Source organism: Akebia trifoliata, chromosome 4 (genome assembly GCF_017979445.1).
Source record: "Akebia trifoliata isolate Shusen 1 chromosome 4, ASM1797944v1, whole genome shotgun sequence".
Lineage (NCBI taxonomy): Eukaryota > Viridiplantae > Streptophyta > Magnoliopsida > Ranunculales > Lardizabalaceae > Akebia > Akebia trifoliata.
The window spans coordinates 10,058,439-10,081,436 of record NC_141378.1 but is presented as its reverse complement, the minus strand read 5'-3'; the positions used below and the strand labels follow the sequence as shown (position 1 = coordinate 10,081,436).

The 22,998-nt window shown below is 34.5% G+C and overlaps 1 protein-coding gene and 1 pseudogene across 1 annotated transcript; one reads left to right on the top strand and one right to left on the bottom strand.

Annotated features, from left to right (window-relative positions):
- Positions 1–2,054: 2,054 nt before the first annotated feature.
- LOC147403674 (protein SMALL AUXIN UP-REGULATED RNA 12 pseudogene) lies at positions 2,055–3,420 on the top strand (annotated as a pseudogene).
- An 8,263-nt stretch (positions 3,421–11,683) lies between these two features.
- Positions 11,684–22,178, bottom strand: MP (Transcriptional factor B3 family protein / auxin-responsive factor AUX/IAA-like protein). Its single transcript, XM_086439341.1, has 14 exons — positions 21,459–22,178; positions 20,908–21,020; positions 19,570–19,668; positions 19,367–19,423; positions 18,731–18,883; positions 18,548–18,632; positions 18,353–18,443; positions 16,660–16,824; positions 16,436–16,558; positions 15,727–15,802; positions 15,429–15,564; positions 13,374–14,575; positions 12,336–12,526; positions 11,684–12,158 (listed from the first exon to the last, which is right to left on the bottom strand). The coding sequence occupies exons 1-14, from the start codon at positions 21,562–21,564 to the stop codon at positions 12,056–12,058; spliced, it is 2,700 nt and encodes an 899-aa protein (XP_086295467.1). The 5' UTR covers positions 21,565–22,178; the 3' UTR covers positions 11,684–12,055.
- Positions 22,179–22,998: the final 820 nt, after the last annotated feature.

Sequence of the window (22,998 nt, the reverse complement as noted above, 5' to 3'; positions counted from 1 at the left end):
TCCGAGTTCAACGTGACTGAGTTGAGGAAAACTCACCAAGTTGGATTACTTTAATTGTTAACCAACCAACTACTCCAAAAGACGGATCTGTTGGAGAGGGGGAGAACTATGAATATAAGAGGATCACAGAGCTTAATTCGGGTATGACACCCGAGAGTAGAGGAAAATATACACTCAACACTCCCTCTCACCCATAAGGGTGGAAAGAATCAAACTTGTGGCCTATACAAACCTTGCCCTCTAATATATGTTAAACAACCAACTACTCCAAAAGACTGATCTGTTGGAGATGGGAAGAATTATGAATATAAGAAGGGTCACAGGGCTTGAGTATGACAAACCCGAGAGTGAAGGAAAAATATACACTCAACACTCTCCCTCACACATAAGAGTAGAAATAATCAAACCTGTGACCTATACGAATCTAGCATTCATATACCACGTTAACCAATCAATCACTCCAAAAGACCGATCTGTTGAAGAACTATGAATATTAGAGGGCCATGGGGCTTAAGTGGGGTATGACACACCTGAGAGTGGAGGAAAATATACACTCAACATTAATCATTGTGAATTACTTGATTTTTTCTCATGAAATTGAATCTTGGATTCTATTAATGAAATTGGTTTCTTACTAGTTTTGACTTAAACTAGTTATCATTAGTTTAGAACATGTGGTGTTGGTATTGGGCTTTCATGGGATGAGAAAAACAAAACAGAAAAAAAACATAAAAGCAGAGTGAAAGAGCCATATCAATTATTTACTCAGGCTTTTGCAGATAGATGTCTGGACCTTAGAACATGGGAAATAACATATCTGCATCATAGCCAGGCTAGATATAGAAGTGATTCTCATTTGTGGTGGAACCATATCTAACTGCAGTGCTTCTTTCCCTTGGTTGGAGGTGTTTTAACAAAAGGACCACTAGTAGATTCCTTTAATGTTTACACAGACATACATTCACTCACACCCGTAGAAATAAATGTATGTTGGATGCAAGAGATTTAGCTCTTATTAAATTTCTCTCTTTCCCTCTTAAATTTTAATTAGTTTCCTTAAATTTTAATTAGTTTTCTAATGCAAGACGGTAAGGAAAAAAGATGAAATAAGGGGATTAGAGAATTTGGTTTGGGATTGGGTTAAGGATTTGGACTATAATAAGGTAAACCTAAAAAGATTTGGGTTCTAGGGTTTACTTTTGACTTTTTGTCAATTATGACTTCTCTCCCTTTAGGATGCTAAGAGAAGAAGGTGAAATAAGTGGTTAAGAGAATCTGGTTTGGGATTGAATAAGGATTTGGACTATGATAGGATAAATAAAAAATGATTTAGATTGTAGGACTTAATTTTGATGTTTTGCAATTACAACAAGTTCCAATGGTTATACATTAAAAGGTAAATATAAAGTTTTGCAATTATAATATTTTTAAAAGGGTAAATGAATCTGTAAGGTCTTAATATGAGCCCTCTTTCCCTAAACACCATAAGCTTCCTAGAGCCCGTTCACTTCGGTTAATCGATTTTCTTGTTTTCTCTTATAGAATAAGTTTTCGTAACATTATATCATGGAAAAAAGAAATGAAAAATTGAAAAATGCACTTGTAGGGTGTAGAACTGAAGAAACTTTGGGTGTTAGGTGATTGAATATACTAGATTATCCATTTTGATGAAGTTATAAAAGTACAAAAAAAGTAATAGCTCTCTGGACTTGGAAAATAAAGAATACAAGGAAGATTATCTTAGTTTGTGTGACCATTGAAGACAAAGATGAAGTTGGAGAGAAGGATTGATTAATAGGGGGACCTCTTGGGGTCGTAAAGTCAAAAACCTGGTGCAAGCAGAAGATATACACATGGGTATCTGCAATTTATGGTTCTTTTGTGCCACTTGAAACCACAGAATCACAAACCCAACAATCAAGACAACCAAACCAAACAAACACCAGGGCGGTACTCTCCAGTACAATTATTACCTATCTGTAAGCAATAAAGGAGAGAGAGAGAGACCAAAAAGGAATTGTGTTGTGGAACTTTAAAGTTGAAACTAGGAAGTTGAGGAATATTTCAACCACCCAAAGGAGGGTACAAAGAAAAATCGGTTTGAAAAGAATATGAAATTAATCCTTATTAAGAGCACTTAAAGCTAAAAACAATCATTGTAAGAAAGTTTGGTTTGTGCTTGAAACTTATCAAAAACACCCCCAAAAAATCTCTGAAAAAAGAGGAAACAAGAGAATTTGGTGTACTTTTAACCTTAATTTTTTTTTAATCAGTAAAGATATTTTATTAAAAAGAAAATTGGAAGGGAGGTCGAGGTGACCAGCCTAAGAATACAAGGAGGCAAAAAAAATAAAAGACCCCCAACATGACACTAAGTTGCCTCTAAGTTACATGCACTAGCTATCTCATCTTACAAGAAAGTCTTCAAAGAAAAGTCTTCTAAAAGAGTAGTACTTACAAACTTAAGACATCTCAAAACCAAATCACATGGACACTATAACCCAAAAACAATAAATGTGAAGGAATCAAAAGGAAAAAAAATGTGTGTGTGAGAGAGAGAGGGGGCCATGATGTCCTAAGGAGGGGCTACAAGGGATAGTAAACCCAATGGGGTAGACTTCCAACATGTCCTTCACACACACAGACCCCAAAACACCCTTAGTATGTCTTTTTGCCCCCACACCCCACATGACTTTGTAAACACCTTCCTTTTTACTCTGTCCATAAATACACTGTCCACCCTTCCTTTCCTTCCCATCACCTCTTTCTTCTCTTACTTCAGCTCTCCTTTCTTTCTAAACTTCATTTCACACCACAATTCCAATTCTCTCCAAACAAAAAAAATGGCTCATAGAAAATCAACCAAACTACCTCAAACAGCAATCCTTAAACAAATTCTCAAGAGATGTTCAAGCTTAGGCAAGAAACAAGACTACGACGAACAAGGCCTTCCTGTCGACGTTCCAAAAGGCCATTTTGCTGTCTATGTTGGAGAGAAGAGAAGTAGATTCATTGTTCCAATCTCCTTTTTAACACACCCAGAGTTTCAAAGCTTACTTCAAAGAGCCGAAGAGGAGTTCGGCTTCGATCACGATATGGGTCTTACAATTCCTTGTGAAGAAGTTGTATTTCGATCTCTAACATCAATGCTTAGTTAGAAAGAGTTATGGTTTGTTTGGAGAAGATGATCAAGATGAAGCTGCACCATTGTTTCTCTCACTCTCTCTCTCTCTCTCTAATTTGGTTTTGTTATTGTTTTGGGTTTTTGTAGGAAAGTGATTCTGACCCAAACCCATGAAAAAGATTTGTGTGTCAGATTTGTATATTTTTTAAAGTTTAAGATTTTTCCTTATGGTGGTGCTTTGTTGCACCCTGTATGAGACTCTGATTAAGGAAGCAAAACAACTGTTTTTCATGATATTAACCTCTCTCTCTCTCTCTCATACACACACACACACACACACAACACGTAGAAGGAACAAGTTTGCTTTGTTAGACAACAAGAAAAGAACCAAGACTGCATGAGATTAACAATAACAGTTAAAAAATACACTCTAGAGACTTTAAGGAAGCAAAAGGGTTTCTCTCAATCCCACCCACACACACACACACACACACCAAGTTTGTTATATTCAAAGAGGAGAGATTCTATTGCCACACCAAGTTTTGCTAAGAACACCCCATTTCATATGAAATCACCAAAACAATAGCTACACATCTTGGGGTGCTCTTAGTAAAAGTTAGTGTGGCAATAGAAGCTCTCAGCAAGGATAAAAAGAAAAGAACCAAATCTGCATGAACTCAAGAACAGTTAAAAAAAAAGTTAAAAACAGTTCAAAAAATGGTTATCTATTCATACACTATTTGTATCAGAAAATGTTAATAAAATCACCATCTTCAGACTGTGACTGTTAGTCTGTTATGTAACGTGCATTTCTAGCAAAAAATTTTCTATGGTTCCTAGAGATTCCTGGACGAACTGATCCCTAGGAAGCCTATGTTTTTCCTCTCATCTCAGCTATACGATTTCTTCGAGGTTAGAAAAGTCCTTTTGCATTTTATCATATTTTACTTAATATGTATCAATCAAAGAGAAGAAAAATAATTATATCCTGATCATGATGATCAAATGTCGGATCTGATACTTGTGACACGATATTACGATGGGTCCAATTTCCATCAGATAGCTCCCTATATCTCTTACCATATAAGCGGTCCACCAACTCTTAAATTCATCTGATCAATCAATCAAGTCAAGAGGCATTACCTTGATCGTATCTGTTTCAAGCCGTCCAAATATTTTTGATATTGACCCAAAAGTCAAAATCAGGCCATGCCAATAATGCCATATAAACTGGCCCACCAAATAGAAGAAACCGTATAGGATATGTACAGTGTGGGACACTGGGATTAGGGTTCTTTGTGGATGATGGAACCAATTTGCTAAGTCAACTAGGTAATTTGGTTGAGTCAATTCGAAAATGCATCGAGTTGGATCAGAAATGTGACCAAATTATTCTTCTGTATAATATAGTTTAAAAAAAAAATGTTTTTACTTATTTTAAATACTAAAAATTAGTTTTTAAAAAATATTTATTAATTGAGTATATTTTTATTTGACTCGTCTGAGTCAACTTGTGAGTTTTGACTTGACTCAACTCTTTTATTATTGGTGAAAGTATAGTTTTAAAATGAGTCGTGATTTTCTGACTCCCCTCCCCTTCGACATACTTTCCTGACGTGGCATGTGCTAGTTGTGTATCCCGAGAAAAAAGATCTATGATTTTAGCATATGCGAGAGTATGTCGAGGGGAGTCAGAAAATCATTATTCTTTTAAAATTTTATAAAACATCCCAACATCAAAGGGGGAAAAGGAGAAAGAACTTAGTATAAATTGCAATGACACTCGAACATCAATTAGCTTTCAGTTTCTTCGTCCATCACTCTCTCCCTCTCTCTTAATCGGTCCCTTTAGTATTCGAGAGCTTTTAGCTTTAACCACTTAATTTGAAATCATAAAACAAAAAGGTGTGATGTCATTTAAAAATAGAATGGACGTTTGCATAGAGGGCGGAGTCAGGATTTTGCCCAAGTGGGGGAACTTAAGAGTGAAATTTTTTCACTCTTAGCCAATTAAAGAAAAAAGAGTGGATCTTTTTTTGCGGGAATAATAGTGACCGAATTTTTTTTTATCCACCACTATTATTTATCATAATAACTTATAAATTCTTATAAATTTTGTAGGGACAATAATTGCCTCATTATAAATCTGCCCCGGTATCCACCTCAAATACTATATTTAATTTCATTATTTAATGTGTTTGATAAAAAAAAAAAAAAAAATCATTATCTACGAATATTTCGTTTCAGTTTTAAGTGTTTATTATTGAAAAAAAAATGATGAGGCAATATAAGCCTTTTAAAAAAAAAAATCAAAGTTTTAAAACTCGTCAAGTAGTCTCAAAGTTGGAAATGTTAAAACTATTTTTCAAATATCTATTAATTTCATATATTTTATTCCACTCGCAAATTGTCAACTTGACTTGACTCAATGGATATTCATGTAAGTTAAATCAAGTATTTAAACTACAGTCAAAACATGCCTCATCTTATATTTTCTTTAGAATATATAAATTCCATGTGCTCTCTTAATATATATAAGGAAATATCAAATTAAATAAAAGAAGGATAAAAATTTAATATCAAAATTAAAACTAAAATGATGAAAATGGAACAAGTACAAGTGGGTATTAATTTTGCATGGATGATAATATTCATCTTCATCACCCTTGTTTGATGTGTCATGTGTGTCTCTATGTTCCTCATCTCTGTTGCTGCCATTGTTTTGGTTTTTTTTTTCTCCTTTTAATTTTTTTGAATTTGGGTTGATGGATAATGAGAACCACTTATGTTGGGAGGTGGGTTGTATTGTAGGGCAAACATGTTGGGATGAGAAAATTTGTGTATTTGACTAACTGTTTGATTATCTCCTCCCCAACTAACCTAACAACCCCAATCAAAATCTTCTAAATTTGCCAAAAAGACAAAAAAAAAATCCACTTTATCTCCACCTCAAGCCATGATTAAAATCATAGTTTTAAAACTCAGGCCGAGTCGACTTGAATCAATTGGATTTCAAGACAACTCGGTGAGGAAACTCAATGAAACCAACTTGTTGAGTCAACTCAGAAAATCATCAAGTCTAGTGAGCTGAATCAACAAAAAAAATGCACTAAATCCCATCTGAATCATGATTGAGTTATTTGACTATGTACAATATTTGTGTGGAAAGCCAAAAATAAAATATTTTTATTTGACATCCCCAAGTTAATTCATGAGTTTTTTTATTTTTATATTACTTGGCTCAATGGGTATTTGAGTTGAGTTCTCAAGTTTTAAAATGGTTAAATAAATTTATTGGATTGTGTAATGGGAAGGCGATCCGAAAAATGTTAACAGACCAACATTACTGAACGAGGATCTTACTATATTTACTATAAAATGTAAAATAGACCAAGCTTTAAATTAATATTCAAAGTTTGAACTTAAATAATGGCAGATAATCATAAATTAAATTATAACTTGTAGATTTTAATTTTTTTTGCGAGGGTCATCATCATCATTGCAAAAACTTTATTCCAAAAAATTAGGGTTGTTTGAACGAATCATGTTCTTCTATTTAATTTCGCATCTTTTATTGTTATAAGTATGTTTATTTTTATCCGAATCTATCTCATAATAATTCTCAAACCCAACTGGGCATTTTTTTCTTCTTCTAGAGTAATCTATATTTGAGAGTGAAGAGAATAACTAACGTCTCGTTTGGGAGTGTGGTGTGTTTGAAGGAAGTGCTTCCATTGGAAGCACTTCAAGTGGGATCGCTTCTGTTTAACGTATAGGATGTACATTTTGAAATTTTTGTTTTTGGTTTTTTGATAATTACATTAAAAGTTTATATGGACATTGATTTGTGTGTATATATATATATATATATGGGAGCGGTTCGGCAGTCCTAAAGTTTGCTAAACATCTTGCCAAACATTTTTTGTAAATTACTTTTGATGGGGTTAGAAGTTTTGGAATAGGCTGATTTTTGGTGAGGATGATCTCTACAGTGAAGAGATCATCCTCACCAAAAATCAGCTCATTTTGAAACTTCTAACTCTAGTTTACAAGTTGAAGAATCGTAGACCGTCCAATTTTTGTAAATCACTTTTGATGGGGTTAGAAGTTTTGGAATGAGCTGATTTTTTGTGAGGATGATCTCCTGGATGAGGAGATCATCCTCACCAAAAATCAGCCTATTCCAAAACTTCTAACCCATGTTTTGAAAAATGTTTGGTAAGATGTTTGGCAAACTTTAGGACTGTTGAACCGCCTCCTTTATATATATATAAATAATACTTTAGAGATATTTAAGTAATTATTTTTAAAAAAATTACAAAAACAAATATATTCTTATTCCTAAAAATTAAGTTCCATAAGATTTCTACAAATAATTAAGGCCAGAAGCAATATAACAATGCCACCAACTTCTTACTTTTGCTCATTTTAGGTTTTATGCTTTAGTGTGAAACAACTCAACTCAATGAGTTTTATTATTACCATTTTGACTTTTGAGGACAAAAACGTTTGTGCCCATTCACTTAGAAAAAAAAAATGAAGATTACTTAAAAGGTCTTTAACTAAGGAACTTTTTTCTAAATAGTCTTGAACTTTTAGAACTTTTTTTAGTACTTTATTTAGTAAAACTTTTCTTTCTAATCAGTCATGAATCTCACTCCTTACATTTCTCTCAATTGAAACACAAAATGTATCTTAATCATTCAAACAAACTATTTTAATAGAAAAAAATTAGATTTTAGGTCATCCCAATCGAATTTAAGAGACTTTATTATGATGTTAAGGATTTGAGAAAGAAGAAGAAGTCGATCATTTTCAAATATTTTGTAGACATGTAAAAAATTATGGATTTTTTCAAAAAATATTGTTTCATTTTTATTTTATTTGATGAAAATCAATCAAGATGATTTTTTTGGTTTGAAATAATCTAGACAAGTTGTTTTGTTAAGTTTTTAGTCAATCTTTTCATGTATTTTAGTTAAAAAATCTTAATAAAAAAAATGAAAATGAGTGGATTTTACGATGTCGAAGTCAATAATAAAAATTGTCAAACTCAACAATAAAAAGTGGTAACCTCAACAATAAAGAAAAAGTGATGAGCTTAACAATAACAAATTAAGAACCATTAAAGGAAAAACAATAAAATTTACTAAATGGACTATCAAGTTTTCACCCAAAATTCAAAGACTAATAAGAAAGAAAATCCTCTGCTGGGATCTTTAAATAATTAGTTATGATAAATTGATGCGGTAAAACACATAGTTTGTACGCGGTTGACATGGTAAGGGTACAAGATCATATATCTTTTTCTTTGGGATACACAAGGAGAAAAGATGCAGCCGCGTACAGATATGCGATCTTTTGTCACATCGATTTATCATTAGTCTTAAGTAATTAAAAATATATATATATATTACTTTAGGCTATTTTAGGCGGGGGTCCATTTTGAAGAGGCCTTGTGACTGTCCTTATCTCGAAAATACAAAAAAGTTATAGGTCCTTTTCCAAATTATGTGTCATGTTATTTTATCTAAAAATTAGCCTTTATTTTTGTACGGCATGCATGGTGCATGGATAAACGTGCCCAAGGTGTAATTTTCTTAGAATACGAATCTGTACTGGTGGTCCTTACCATCGAATACACTCCTTTGATCGAAAAAGATGTCAATAAAGACATCCTTATCAAAATATGATAAAGATGTCCCAAGATATAATATAACTTGATTATGAAGAAAAACCTCAATTCAACGATAATAGGTGATCAAATGGAGAAAAACATAAATTTAATTATTAGAAACTGTCAAGATGTTTATTTTTTTTTTTTAGGAAAATTACTTAATGAACCTTGATCGAGAGATTTCTTTTTTAAACACCCCCTAATTTTTCAACAATAATTTGACAGTCCATTTAGTAAATTTTTTCTTTCTTAATGTCCCTCGCCCAATTCCCTCTCTTTCAATCGCTAAGATCAATGCAAATCCTTGAGAGCTATCTTTGTTCTAATTGTTGAGATCGACATTTTACAACCATGGGAATTAATAGATGTAAATTGTCAATCTCAACATTTGAACATGAATTATCGAGATCAATGTTTTAGATTGTTGAAATAGACTTTATTACAATAATCGACCTTGACTTTCAACATGAATCATTGAGATCAACAATTCAAATTGTCGCAATGAATGATGTGGGTTCAATCATTGGTTTCTTTTATGTGAAAATCAATGTCATCTTACTCAATCTTTCAACTGACATATATGTGTTCATGATCATATTCATTTCTTACAAATTCTAGATTGATTCATGTGTTTATTTTGAAAAAAAATTTAGGGTTTATAGTTATCGTATATAGACGAGTTATTTGAAAAGGGTTCCATTAATCGGAAATCACTTGGTACCAATTGCATTTAGTCACTTAAAAAAATCAATAAATATGGGTGTCCTTCAAAAAAAAAATAATAATAAGAGTCGTGCTGGGGTGACACAGATTTACTGTGATTCTCACAATTCTGACGTGGACATGCATACATAACCGTAGATGGTTTTTATTTGTATTGCGAGGAAACACATCTATGATTATGTGTACATCCCACGTCAAACTTGTGAGAATCGCAGTAAATACTTTTTGTCATTTCAGCATTTTCCAAAAAATAAAGATGTCGTACTCTTTTATCTTCATCTTCTTGATCCGTCAAAAAGCTTGTGATTGGCTTTTACGTAGTCCTTTTTCTTATCTTTCATCATCACTCAAAAAAATAAAAAAATTCACTCAGTTTTGCTCAACATGATATTCTTTTTTTTTTTTCTCTTTATCATCATCATCTCCTTCTACCAATTGCACTCCATATTATTGTTGTGATGCTGAGAAAAAGTAGTTACGATTGGCATTAACACAGAGAAAATAGGAACAAAAAAAGATGAAGTAGGTTCAAGGAGATCGCAAAAATTCCTCCATTCTCATATGAGGTGGAGCCTTTAACTTGTAATCTAAAAGTAGTTAATCCCATTTGAAAATTGGATTTTTGAATATTAGGAGTTGTGGATGAATCATAGATTCTTGCTCTCTCTCTCTCTCTCTCTCTCACACATTGTATTTAGGACAAGAATAATGCTGAAGTGACCTTAAGCTGGGACCTCATATAGCACTTCTTGACGTGAAAGTGCATTGGAATTGTAGATGCTTTTCATCGAGATACAAGTGAAAAAGCATCTATGGTTCCTATCCACTTTCACGTCAAGAAGTGCGATATGAGGTTCCAGATTGAGGTCACTCCAGCACAACTGTATTGCACAAAATGAAATGTGCTTATAGTATGAAAATTAAATTTGTGCAAAGTTATGAACGTAGGATGAAGTGGTGCTACTGGGAAAGGTTGGGATATGGGAATTGCCAAACCGAACCCCAGCCTGACCTTTAAAGTTTCAACAAGCCCAACCCAAGATACTCTCTACAAAAGAGGCAAGCCAAATTGCCCTAGGTTGAATGGGCCTTCGGCTTAACTCCAACCCAAATTATATCACTCTGGCCCCACTGATCCAATATTCCAAGCATTCAATTATCGACAAAGCCCATTAATCTTGTGTCGACAACTGATGCACAATGGCTAACTTGTACTACAGGTCTGGCTGCCACCAACGTTAAAATCTTGTCTTGAAACAATATTTTGGTCAGGAAAGAATACAAGATTCTCTCAATCAAAATAATCCAAGACAAACCCAATGAAATATTTTAGAGTTAATGTTTTGTTTTGCTCTTGATCGAAACCAGAATATCTCGGCCAAAATATTTCGAGATGGTACAAAACTTTAAATTGATGTTCATGTTCAACTACTTAAAATATCTATTTGTTCCATAGATCTTAGTAAACTCTTGGGATTTCAATCAGTATTTCCATCATTGGATCGGGTATGTTTTCAAAATAATTATAAAGAGAATTACTAAATGGGTATCAACCTTATGAAAATTACAGAAGTGGGTATGTTTTTAAAATAATTACAAAACCCAAACAGGTTTATTAAGTACATAACAAAGGGGATTGGACTATGAGGTCCATCAGGTGGAAGTTTCACTTGAATCTTCTAAGGCATATAAAATCCATTGAATTAAATTAATATAAGAAAACATTTAAATGACTTTATTACACAGATGGTGATCTTGCTCATAACCAATCACTTTAAAATCCAAAGATTTTTCCTCACCCAAGTTGAAATTCAAATCGAAGAGCTTCTCCGATGAAGAAATGGAAACACAACGACCATTTGAAAAATAAACTAGTTTTAACCAGACCCCATATGCAGTATGTACTTCTACTATTTAGTGTTTCATAAAATAAAATTTAAAAAAAAGGGGCAAAATCTTTTTTAAAAATAACATATTTGAAAAATTGCATTTGCGTAAGACCAACTTAGGCATCAAGACATTTGATAGTGGAAGGGATAGCACCATGACTAAGAAATTTTAAATCCAACCAAATAAATGTAAGTCGCCAATTCTATGATCTCCTTCAGCCGAACCCCTTCAAAAGATGAGTCCTACAAGTGCACAACAACAACAACAACAACAACTTATCTCAAAGAGTTAGGGTCAACTAAACGAATCTTGTTCTTCCATTCCACTTTGTGCAAAGCCAAGTCTTCTATTATTGAAAGTGAATTCATATCTTGCAAGTGCACGCGTGTTACACAAAAATCGTGATCCTAACACTTAAATTTTACAATATAACTCCAACAATAGTGGTAATTTAAGTTGTATCTCTAGAAGGCCATCACTTACACTGCTCGTAGTATGTAGAGATGGGATCGTAGCTTTCAAATATTCATATATGTTTCAACAGATCAATAATGCATCTAGACCGCCCAACACTTGGGGCATCTGTTGATTTATGTTCAATCATGAATGCCATGCCCTCCTCCAAGCGAACACTTTCTTCTCTAGACTACAGTGTTGTTAAGAAGCTCCAACCCATTTTCACTCATCTGCTGAACTTCCGAAGGTGATAGAATTTTGATGCAGCGCACACAAGTTACAAATTCCCTGCAAAAGAACGATACCCGTACACACTAAATTCTCAAAAATTGATATTGAAAAACCAATCAAAGAAAAGAAACGAGCGTAGATACTATAGTGTGCGTAGTAGTGCTGGTGATGGAGTGGCTCTATAAATTGAAGGTAAGGTTCATAGACAGTAGAAGTAGATATAAAGAGGCTTACTCCCACGGATCATCACCGACAAGAAGGACATCATTCTCATAATCTACATAGACGAGTTTCCATTCTGAACCTCTTGGATCATCGAGCAACCCTTTGAGGCCAAACATGCATGCAATTGCATAGCGAAGCTCCTCATAGCTTTTAAACCTTGTAACGTCAATAGACCTCCCAACTGATCCTAGCTTTTGGACCTGTTCAGTCAGAGACATCATACATAGCAAAGAGACAGGTTATTGGAGACCCACACAAAAAAAAGAGAAATATATATATGGGAGGTGTTCAGAGGCCCTAAAGAGAGCCAAACATTTTTGAAAATAGGGGTTAGAAGTTTCATAATGGACTGATTTTTTGTGAGGATGATCTCTATGGTGAAGAGACCATCCTCACCAGAAATCAGCTCATTCCAAAGTTCTAACCCTAGCTTACAAATTGAAGAATCGTGGACCATCCGATTTTTATAAATCACTTTTGATGAGATTAGAAGTTTTGGAATGTGCTGCTTTTGGTGAGGATGATCTCCTCATCATATAGATCATCCTCACAAAAAATCAGCCCGTTCTGAAACCTCTAACCCATACATTGAAAAAATGTTTGGCTCTCTTTAGGGCCTCCAAAAGCCACCCTATATATATTTAATCTCATCTCGAGGAAGTGTTTTGCTAAAGAATAAAACCAAGACTGTCTTGACCAAGACAATCCAAAACATTCATTGCTTCGGGGTCAATGCTTCATTAAGGTCTTGGCTAGAACATTCCGAGACGGAATGAAATTTAAATCATGAAACATTGACCAACTAATAGACTACGTTCATTTGGTTGGTTGGAAATAAAAAATAAAAAAGTTCCGCAGATTAGATGATTAGAATAATCAAATAAAAGGGTCATTTATGGCATAAGAGATCTCATACGAAGGACCCAACCCTTTAACATGCATGCAGCGTGCATGGTGCACATTGGTTTGAATGAAGCTCATGAACCAAGTACCTTCTCAGAATATTCAATCCAAGAGGATATATTTTCAGTATGATTTGTTTCATACCTTAGTATATGTTCTCATAGGTTGAGATATTTGTTGCCATGACGAGCCTTTTTGAAAGAGATTAGCTTCATCAAAATCAACATTGCTCGAAGATGTACCGCCCGAGTTGTCGGGAAACTCTTGTAGAGAGAAGCCTTGAGAATCAGCCAAGCTTGCAGTGGTAATCTGAGATTGAACATCCTGGCTTGAACTGAATCCACCAACAAAACATCCAGAAGGAATCGGGAAATCAACATCCCCTAATGAACCAAATCCATCCAAAACAGTGCTCGAAACAGATGGATCAACAATAGTACTTCCACCGTTGCTTACTTCAAAATGAAGAGCATTGTATATCTCACTTTGATTCCTACTTTCTTCGGAGAAATCTTTTAACCCACATGAATTAGAGATACTTTGATGGGTATTTGAATCTTGTTGAAGAATACATGAAGAAAGCTCTTCCACTTGAGAAAAATGTCTTGGGTAATTCATCTGAGAACCCCATAGTTCTTGACCCAATGAGGGCATTATTGGGTTAACCATTCCATCGTGAGATTGACAAGAAGAAGGTTGTAACATCCAATCATCGGTGTTTAAGTACGGAGATGGGAGGTTACTTGGGTACGGAAGTAAGCCGTTTAGGTTACTTGTCTCCAATTGGGATGAACCAATTTGCGGACCCAACAATCCCTGGTCTAGGAATAATGGTTGGTTTACAAGGTTTGGGTTGTTCAAAGGGCTCCCAACCAATTTTTCGCCGCCCATCCCCGTGGAAGTCAACTGGCTCAGCTGATCTGTCTCTACGGCTTGAGCTATTTCTTGTTTCTCGACATGGGCTTTGGGTGGTATTTGACTTTTGGGTTTATTTAAAGGTTGCATTTTTTCAGACATGGGTGCTTGTGATATTAAATTGGCATCTAATGCATGGAATGGGTCAATGCAATTCTGAGGCGGATTCTGATATTTTATCTGAGGTTTCTGATGGGATAATATGTGAGGAAATGTATCTCTCGCTTGCAGAGAAGTTCCCTTAACTCCACAAGTTGGTAGAGCAGAAGAAAAGGTTCCAAATGGACTAACACTAGGAGGTTTAAAGAGCATCTTGAGCAGTTGTTCTGAACCAAGATTTGGAATTGGAGGGTAAGGGAGATCACTATTTCCGTTTTCTGGGACCCGAATGAAAGGTCTTTTGATCAGATTTCTCCACTCAGTTTCAGCACCTGATGCAGTAGAAATAGCCAAATCATGGATATTGTACAAAGTCAATCCATGGAGCTCGTCCACAACCAGGTATATTATAAAAACAACCATTTATTATGTAAAAGACCAACATACCCTTGTCTTTTTCATTAAAAGATAATGGGTATTATTGAAAAGTGAATGTGGTGAAGAATGCTAACGTCACCATGAGGTCTTGGACATTAGCATTCTCCAATATATATATATATATATATATTATATATATATATATATATATATATATATATATATATATGTGTGTGTGGGGGGGGGGGGGGCGGCGGGCAGGATCCGATGACATGAAGAATGACTCAAGAGAGAGCACATGATCATGACCGTTTAAACACAAAATCCAACAGTTGAGATTAACATGTATCCTGATAACACACATCACAAAAACACTTATCAACCATTGGATTTTGTGTTAAAACGGTTGGGATCATGTGTGTTTTCCATGAGTCATCGGATGCTTCAATAACCAATAACGTAGCCAAAGTGTTTTATCCTATATGAGCTATAAGTTTCGGCATGGGCTGATTTTTTGTGAGGATGGTCTATATGGTGAAAAGATCATCCTCACAAAAAATCAGTCCATTCTGAAACTTCTAACCCCAGTTTACAAGTTGAAGAATCGTGAACTGTCAATTTGTAAACTACTTTTGATGATGGTTAGAAGTTTCGGAATGGGCAGATTTTTTGTGAGGGTGATCTCCTCACCATAGAGATTATCCTCACAAAAAATCACCCCATTCCAAAACTTTTAGCCATATAAGACAAAACTTTGGCTCCCAATTTTGGCTGTCGACCACTATCCTATATGCATTAAGGACTTACCAGCAAATCCAGGATGGAACGATCTTTTCAGAGTTGATGTGAGAGAAGGAAATATGAAAAGACTTTCAGGAGTCTCAATTTCCCATAAGCTAACCCTGTTCTGCTTTTCACCAGATCCAGGTTCATCCCATTCCACCTGATTATGAGACATGGAAATAATAGTTAAACTTCCTAAAATAAAAATGGAAATAACTCCTAGTTTATTATTAGTTAAGACTTCAAGAAATATTAAGACCCACAGGTGTGGTTATGAAGGGATAGTTTCGGACATATATATGTTGGAAATGGCCTTATTCACCTGAAGATTATGCCACTTGGAACTAGGCCACCTTAGTGGATCCAAATCACTAATACCTACAATTGTGCCCATATATCTGCAGAAATGGAGACAAAATGTTAATCCATCTACCCATGAATTTGAGGCAATAGATATTCATATTAGATCTAGGGGACATATTCACAAAATTCTCCGAATTAGGGGTTAGCTGATTAATTCGGCGAGGTGACAAATTAATCAGCAATCCCTTAATTAATCATGGAATATGATAACATCTTTACCCTTTACCTTCAAATTTTAGTTTTGTCAACATTCAAACATCAAGAAGAAGATAGGATTTAGATAGACGTTGAAGATAATAGGTTTTTGAAAGAAATCCAATAAAATAGTTTTGTATAATCTCCGAAATTTATGAAAACTTTCCGAATTAACCGAATTGAACCCTCACCGAATAATTACCAAATCCGAACTTTGTTACTATACTTGGAGAAAGGCATAGATGTGAACCCATCAACACAACATTCCGATTATCTAATGCTTAGTTGTGATATGTGTTTCCAAGAGTAACTAGATCATTTCTAATAAGGCCATAGAGTACTAAAACACTTTGACCATACTTGTTAAGATTCCAAAGAGCAATCAAGACACCGAAGCTAACTACAATAAAGAAAGAGATTTTAAATCAACTAAGAAATAGAAGAAAATTTCAAGTGTTTATTCAGAAAAATACCTGCGCTTACCCGACTCTTCTGTTTCAAACATCATTCCGAATCTCGTCCCAATTGTAACTTGGGCGCCATGTATAGCTTTTTGGCACTTGGACAAAGGAACGACAAACTCTGAAGGGCACGCCCTATGTGGATGTAAAGAAGATAATATGATATAGAGTACAACAAAGAACTCAAATATTCCAAAAACAAACAAAGATTGGAAAAAAGAATATATCAAACGTACCTCGGATTGTAGAAAATGGTAAATGGACTTCGATTTGCTGCGGCATGAGCCGCAGCTGCGAGCACTCCAATGTGCATGCTTTCAGCTGAAAGAACTGATGATGGTAATGATGTTTGCTGATGATTTGCACGCCTCACACCCACAAGTAATTGCGATTTTTCATCCCTTATACAGTAGAAAAAGCATAGTTTAGTCAAAATTTGGAAGATATTTACTATGAAATTGGAGGATATGAATGATGTCAAGAAAAGTCCAAATTGTGTTCCGCGTCCATTCACAAAGAAAAATCCAATTTAACAAGGTAAGAGTTCCATTTAGTTATCCTAATGCAAGTGTATAAAATGAAAACACAACATGAAAAATGCATATGTTACAATCCTTGGGTTAAGACTTAAACTTTCCACTCCATTAACGCCTAGGTATTTTTGGAGCTTTGGTTTGGGTCTGAACATTTGATATCAGAGCCAACCCCATGTCCAGGATTTGAGTCATGGGGAGGCGTTTATGGGAAAAAAAGAGAAAAAAAAAAGGGCTCCTCCATAATATGAGATATGGAAAGGGTTCTTAAGGGGGGTGGCTCACCATCGTACGGGATATGGAAGGGTTCCATCATATTTGGCCACCCTGATTAGTCTGGGAAGGGGCGATTTATGCATAAACTCTGTCAATGAGGGCGTCGGCCTTGAAGCATGGGGTATGTTACAATCCTTGGGTTAAGGCTTAAACTTTCCACTCCATTAATGCCTAGGTATCTTTGGAGCATTGGTTTGAGTCTTAACAACATCACATAAATGAAGTTTCAATTATAAATCAATAAAAGCTAATGTATAGAAGGCAAAGGTGCATCAATATTTTGTGTCACTATTATCTACTTCACAATATGAAAGGACCAGTTAAACACACTCCTCAATAAATCAAATGTCGCAGCCACGGGTACTAGGTAGCAGTGTGGAATGATGTTATGGTCAGTAAATCTAGTGCTTTGTGCAAGATGTGGAAACTCACTTCGGAACCCACTTTCCCAGACAAAGAAAGTTCTCGTGGGTAAGTCAGTTCTGTAACTTGGAAGAGACATGAATTTTGTAGAAAATGACAAACCCATGTCACTGTTCACCGCAGCAAGTCATCTGCTATGTGAGTGGGCTTAATGGAAAAAATCATAAAATGTCTTGACTGGAGTAAGTTTCCCAGTTATGGTCCCATGTGAAGTAGAAGCTGTTCACTAGTTTATGCTAGGGCTGTCAATGGATCGGGTCCGGATCAGATCGGGGTCGATTTGGTACTGATCCAATAAGGATTGAATCTGTGGGAGATCCGTTAAGTATTGGATCAGACCATTATCAGATCAAGTTTTTATTGGATCTCAATATTAAGATCCAAATCCGATCCATTAACAATTGGATTGGGACAAACCCGATTTTATATACAAAATCTAAATAAACTTTATATATCTCAACAAAAAATATAATATAATTTACATACTTTCTAACATATTATCGGATCAGGACATGGTTGATCTAGATCTGATCCAATAAGATATCGGATCGAAACCTTATCGAATTGGATCCTAATCATAATCCAAAACATTGATCCAGGCCCGAAATTATCAGATTCGGGTCTGATCTGATCCATTGACAGACCTAGTTTACGCATTCCACCGTATAATTATTTAGGTAACTTTTAACAAATTTACCTGATAAATAGAACAGAATCGCCAGCTCTGAGCCTTTTTGCACCCACAAACACACTCCAACCAGTTGTGAGAAGGTGTCTCTTGGGCTGCCCTATATGAAGAGAAGACCCATAAAGAAGTGAATCTAACTGTATAGAAATAAAATCCAGCCACAAATCAACAATCTGAACTGAAACAAGCATTCTCATTCCTCACCGCGGTATATATGGCGAAATGTCCATGAATTATCATGCAAGTCTCGGACAACAAGCTCTTGTGTTGGGGGTTGCATCGAGTAATCCTAAAAATAGTCAGAAAAATGAAAATTTGATAATGCAACCATTCACCCCAAGCGGAGCATATCAGGATTTCTTGGTCGACATAGTAAAAAAATCTCACCAATGTAGGGAATAGCTTTTCTGCTGCCCTACGGGGCACTGAGAAACCGCCATGGGTGCTTGTGTCACTTGCCGTTAAAGTCTTGCAGAAAAACTCACTCGGATGTTTGCTTGGGTTTTGTCCAAAATGTGGAATAGGGAGTACATCCTTTTCCTGACCCAAGACAATAATTGTCCATCATCGAGAATAGTATCAAAAAATTTAACTCAGCCATAAACCTTTTTTTCGAGAACTGCTATTGACACCCCAACTTTTACTTATTACACCCCAATTTCTTAAATTATTTATCACACCTAATTAAAGACTAAAACACACCATTCAAACATTACAAAAGTTTGGTCCAAGCTATTTATTTCAACATTACAAAGCTTTATAACACATTGAAACAACTTCAACAGTTGTTTACAATTAGGATTAGGCCCATATAAAATCCTAAATTTAACAAATAGAAATCTCAAAAAAAAAATAATAATAATAATAATAGAGAGCTTGAGCTTCTATTGGCACCCTAACTTTTACTTATTCTCATTCATTGACTTATTTTTTTAATCGGGGTGTAATAAGTAAAAGTTGGGGTGCCAATAGAAGCTCTCTTTTTTTATATTCATCAAAATTTAATAACAATGACTAGCTTACGGAGTACACTGGCTGAAGAGTCATTTGAGCATAGATCTCGTCTGTATCTTTCTCAGCCTGGGAAATCAAATAATGTAAAACACACAAAAAAAGAAGAAAGAAGAGGTCTTTTAAGCCATACATGATGATAAGGTGGATTAAAAAAAACATACTGAAAATTATATGAAATAAAGTGAGTAAAATATTGATTATATAACACGTACGTGTAGTGTAACATTGTGAACCTGGCACATCAACTGAGATGGGAGACTTGGGTAGTTAGGAATATGTGAGGTTGCTGTTCTTTTAGTAGAAACTGCCACCTGTTGCAACAAATACAAACCCTCACATCTATTTGACAAAGCATGTCGGAATAAGAAAAAAATTACAATTCAACCATTGCACTGTCAAATAGTAAATAATAAAAAGTAGAATAATAAAAAGCACAGCTATACCCTACTGCCCATATTGTAATTGTCACAATAGGATGACTTAACCATAAGAGTTGGTTCATGAGATCAAAATCCCAACTTTCCCATCACAATGCAAAGAAAAGAACACCACACTTCTAGGAATGGAGCGGACTTGGCAACTAGAATAATGAGTCACATTGAAACTGATATCAGGTTTGGGTGAACTACATAAAGTGTACCAGGAACTTTATGACTCATTCATCTTCATCAAATCTTTGTCCATCCAATTCAGCTACATCTAAAGCTTTAATTCTAATTCATTCATTCGTGGTCTCACTGCCTCAATCTGTATATCTTTTTTGTCCTAGTTAATCGCATACTAGGACTACTATTACATTTTTTATGAATGCATTCATTACTAATTTTATCTTTGTAGTTTCCCACATCTTTATCTGGATTTGAATCAGTAGCATACAAATCCGACACGGATCCTACTAGATAAAACATATCCGACCCAACCAAATTGCTTGATTCAGATTGGATAATTCCGGATAGTTCATTTTCTTCTATGCTTGTTTATTAATTGATATACTATTCTGTGTTACATTATAATAATTTTTTAAGAATTTATGTTATATTGAAGTAGTAGAAAAGAATCTTTTGAAAAACCTGAAAATATAATTTTCAAAACAATAATTTGGATCTAGGTGGATATATGGATGGATCCATCGACCCTTTTTTTTTATTCGGATCTACTCCAAGGACCCAAACCCGCTAAATTCGAATTCCAGATCACTCAAATTTGGGATAAAATCCAACCTAGTTTATGTTCAGCTAGAATACATTTGGGGTCACCAGATGGAGTTCTAAAGGAATGCAATATACAGGTGAAATTATTATATGGATAAGGTTTTACTTGAACATCATCCACAACAAATTCATTAGTACTCATATACAATTGAACATGTTACAACGTGTTAAGGTTAATCACATCTGACTATATTAGAATTATCAATATATGAGTAAGTTCAAAACTCACTAAACGAAATCTGATTGACAAAACAGAAAAAATAGAAGTAAAAGAACCAATTCGTACCTTAACAAGTGAAATCTTCTTGATAAAAGAAGAACAAATTAAGTAAAACGCACCTGTTCGCTGTGTCCTTGGGGGAAGTAGTATACAAGGCTGCCAACTTGAGGCAAAGAAACAAGGGGTCCAGCACAGGCATGCCAAAGCTTGGAATTTATAGTCTTCCTTGCCCCTGAAACCAACAATAAGTGAACCTAAATACCAGACTTCAAGGAAAAAAAAGTAGAAAGCTGCCCACAACATCTCCCATCATATTGATGTTGGCCCAAAATTACAGGATCACTTTTTCTTACACCAATTCTTTCAAGAATTCTTTTGATTGATAGTTCTAAGGCAATTCAGGGTTAAAATGTTTATGCAAATATCTAACTCCTTAAAATCACAAATTAAATTTGAATTGTTGCAAACTTTCTAAGTTTGTTTCTTTTTCATTTGTTTCCACACACACACTCACACACACAAAAAAAAATTTCATTCCAAGTTTCCTACTATTAGACTAATTGGTTTGAGATGCAAACTTCAATATTTCTAAGCTTCATTAATTATAAGCAAAGCTACCAATTCCACAAATAAAGCACTAAAAACGAGATTTTTATGAAAGAAAACTAACCAGACTGATCATGAAGTTCTTTCAACATCATCTCATCAAGCAGAATACTAGGTGCCCCATTCACAAACTCTCCTGCAGTTTTGATCTTCTCTTCAACAGAACCCATGTTTCTTACTACCAAACCACTAAAACACAACAGAGGAACCAATCTTCACCTCAAACATCGCAACCCAAACCCCAGATTAACAAAACCAACTCATTTGAGCTCAAATCCCATACAAAGATCTCATCATTTTTTTTTTCTAAAATTCATAAACCCATCTCACAAAATCTGAAATTTCTTATAAAAAAACATCCACTTCGACACAAAACCCAGTCTTAGAATCCAAAACCCTGGAACAAAACCCGTCAAAAGTCGTGAAATCTAAGTGGGTCTTCCACAAGACCACAACGCATCAAAGAGAGAAAAGCGAGTTTGTTTCATGCACGCTAACCAAAGCATGATTGGTCGGACTCTTGAGTGCTTGTTTCTATCCTGCGCCACTAGTAAAGAAACCGACCTTTCGAAGAAGTAGTTATGATTCTCTCTTCTCTCTCTGTTTTTTACTTTGTTTGAAAACCAGAAAGTGTGCGCATTCTCTTATCCTACGCACCCAACTCTTTTCAAAGGCTTCAACACTTTTTGCTGTTTATGGAGAGAAAGTTTCGGTTGCAGCTTTAAAATTTGACAAAGAAAGAGGGAAAAAAAGGAGAGTGAAGTAGAAGAAATCATGAAAACAGGACCGGAAAGCTCAGAAAAAGCGAAGTTGATGTGAGAGAGACTGGTTAAAATATTGAGTTACTATTGTCACTCCAACTTTTACTTATTAGACCTCAATTAAAATAAAAAATAGAAAAATTCTATTACCAGACCAACTTTTACTTACAACACAACAATGTTGTTTCTACATGGATGGATGTATTATTAAAAAAATCAATGTATTAATAAAACTCTCTCTCTCTCTCGATTTCCATTTGAGAGATATAGGATTTTTAATTTTATATGGGACTAATCCCAATTGTAAACAACTATTGAAATTACTTCAATTTGAAATTACGTTTTGTAATACTTAAATGATAACTTGAAACAAACTTTTCTTATGTTTGAATAGTATATTTTAATCTTTAATTAGGATGGTATAAAGAATTTAAAAAAGGAATCAACTAGTTGCACCCCACCAATTACCAATTACACTTCATTACTTAAAATGTTTTCCTTTGCACTTTATTATTTTAAAATTCTCTTTTGCACTCCATTTGGATGATTACACTTCAAAAATAATAAAAACAAGTTGCACTCATTTTTTTAATAAAAAAAAATATTCTTCTTCAATTATATCCAAAGAAATTATTGCTAATTTGATAATTTTTGCAATAAATATTTTTTTATTTTGACAACTATATTTACAAAATTAGATTTTCTTGAAATACACATGTTCAAATAAAATTTTAATCAAATATTAGAAAATTAGTATCTTAATTAAGTTGGTGTCAAAAAGAACACAAACAAATAAAAAATTATAAGTCAAAATAAAATTTAAACTTTAAAAGATTATATATT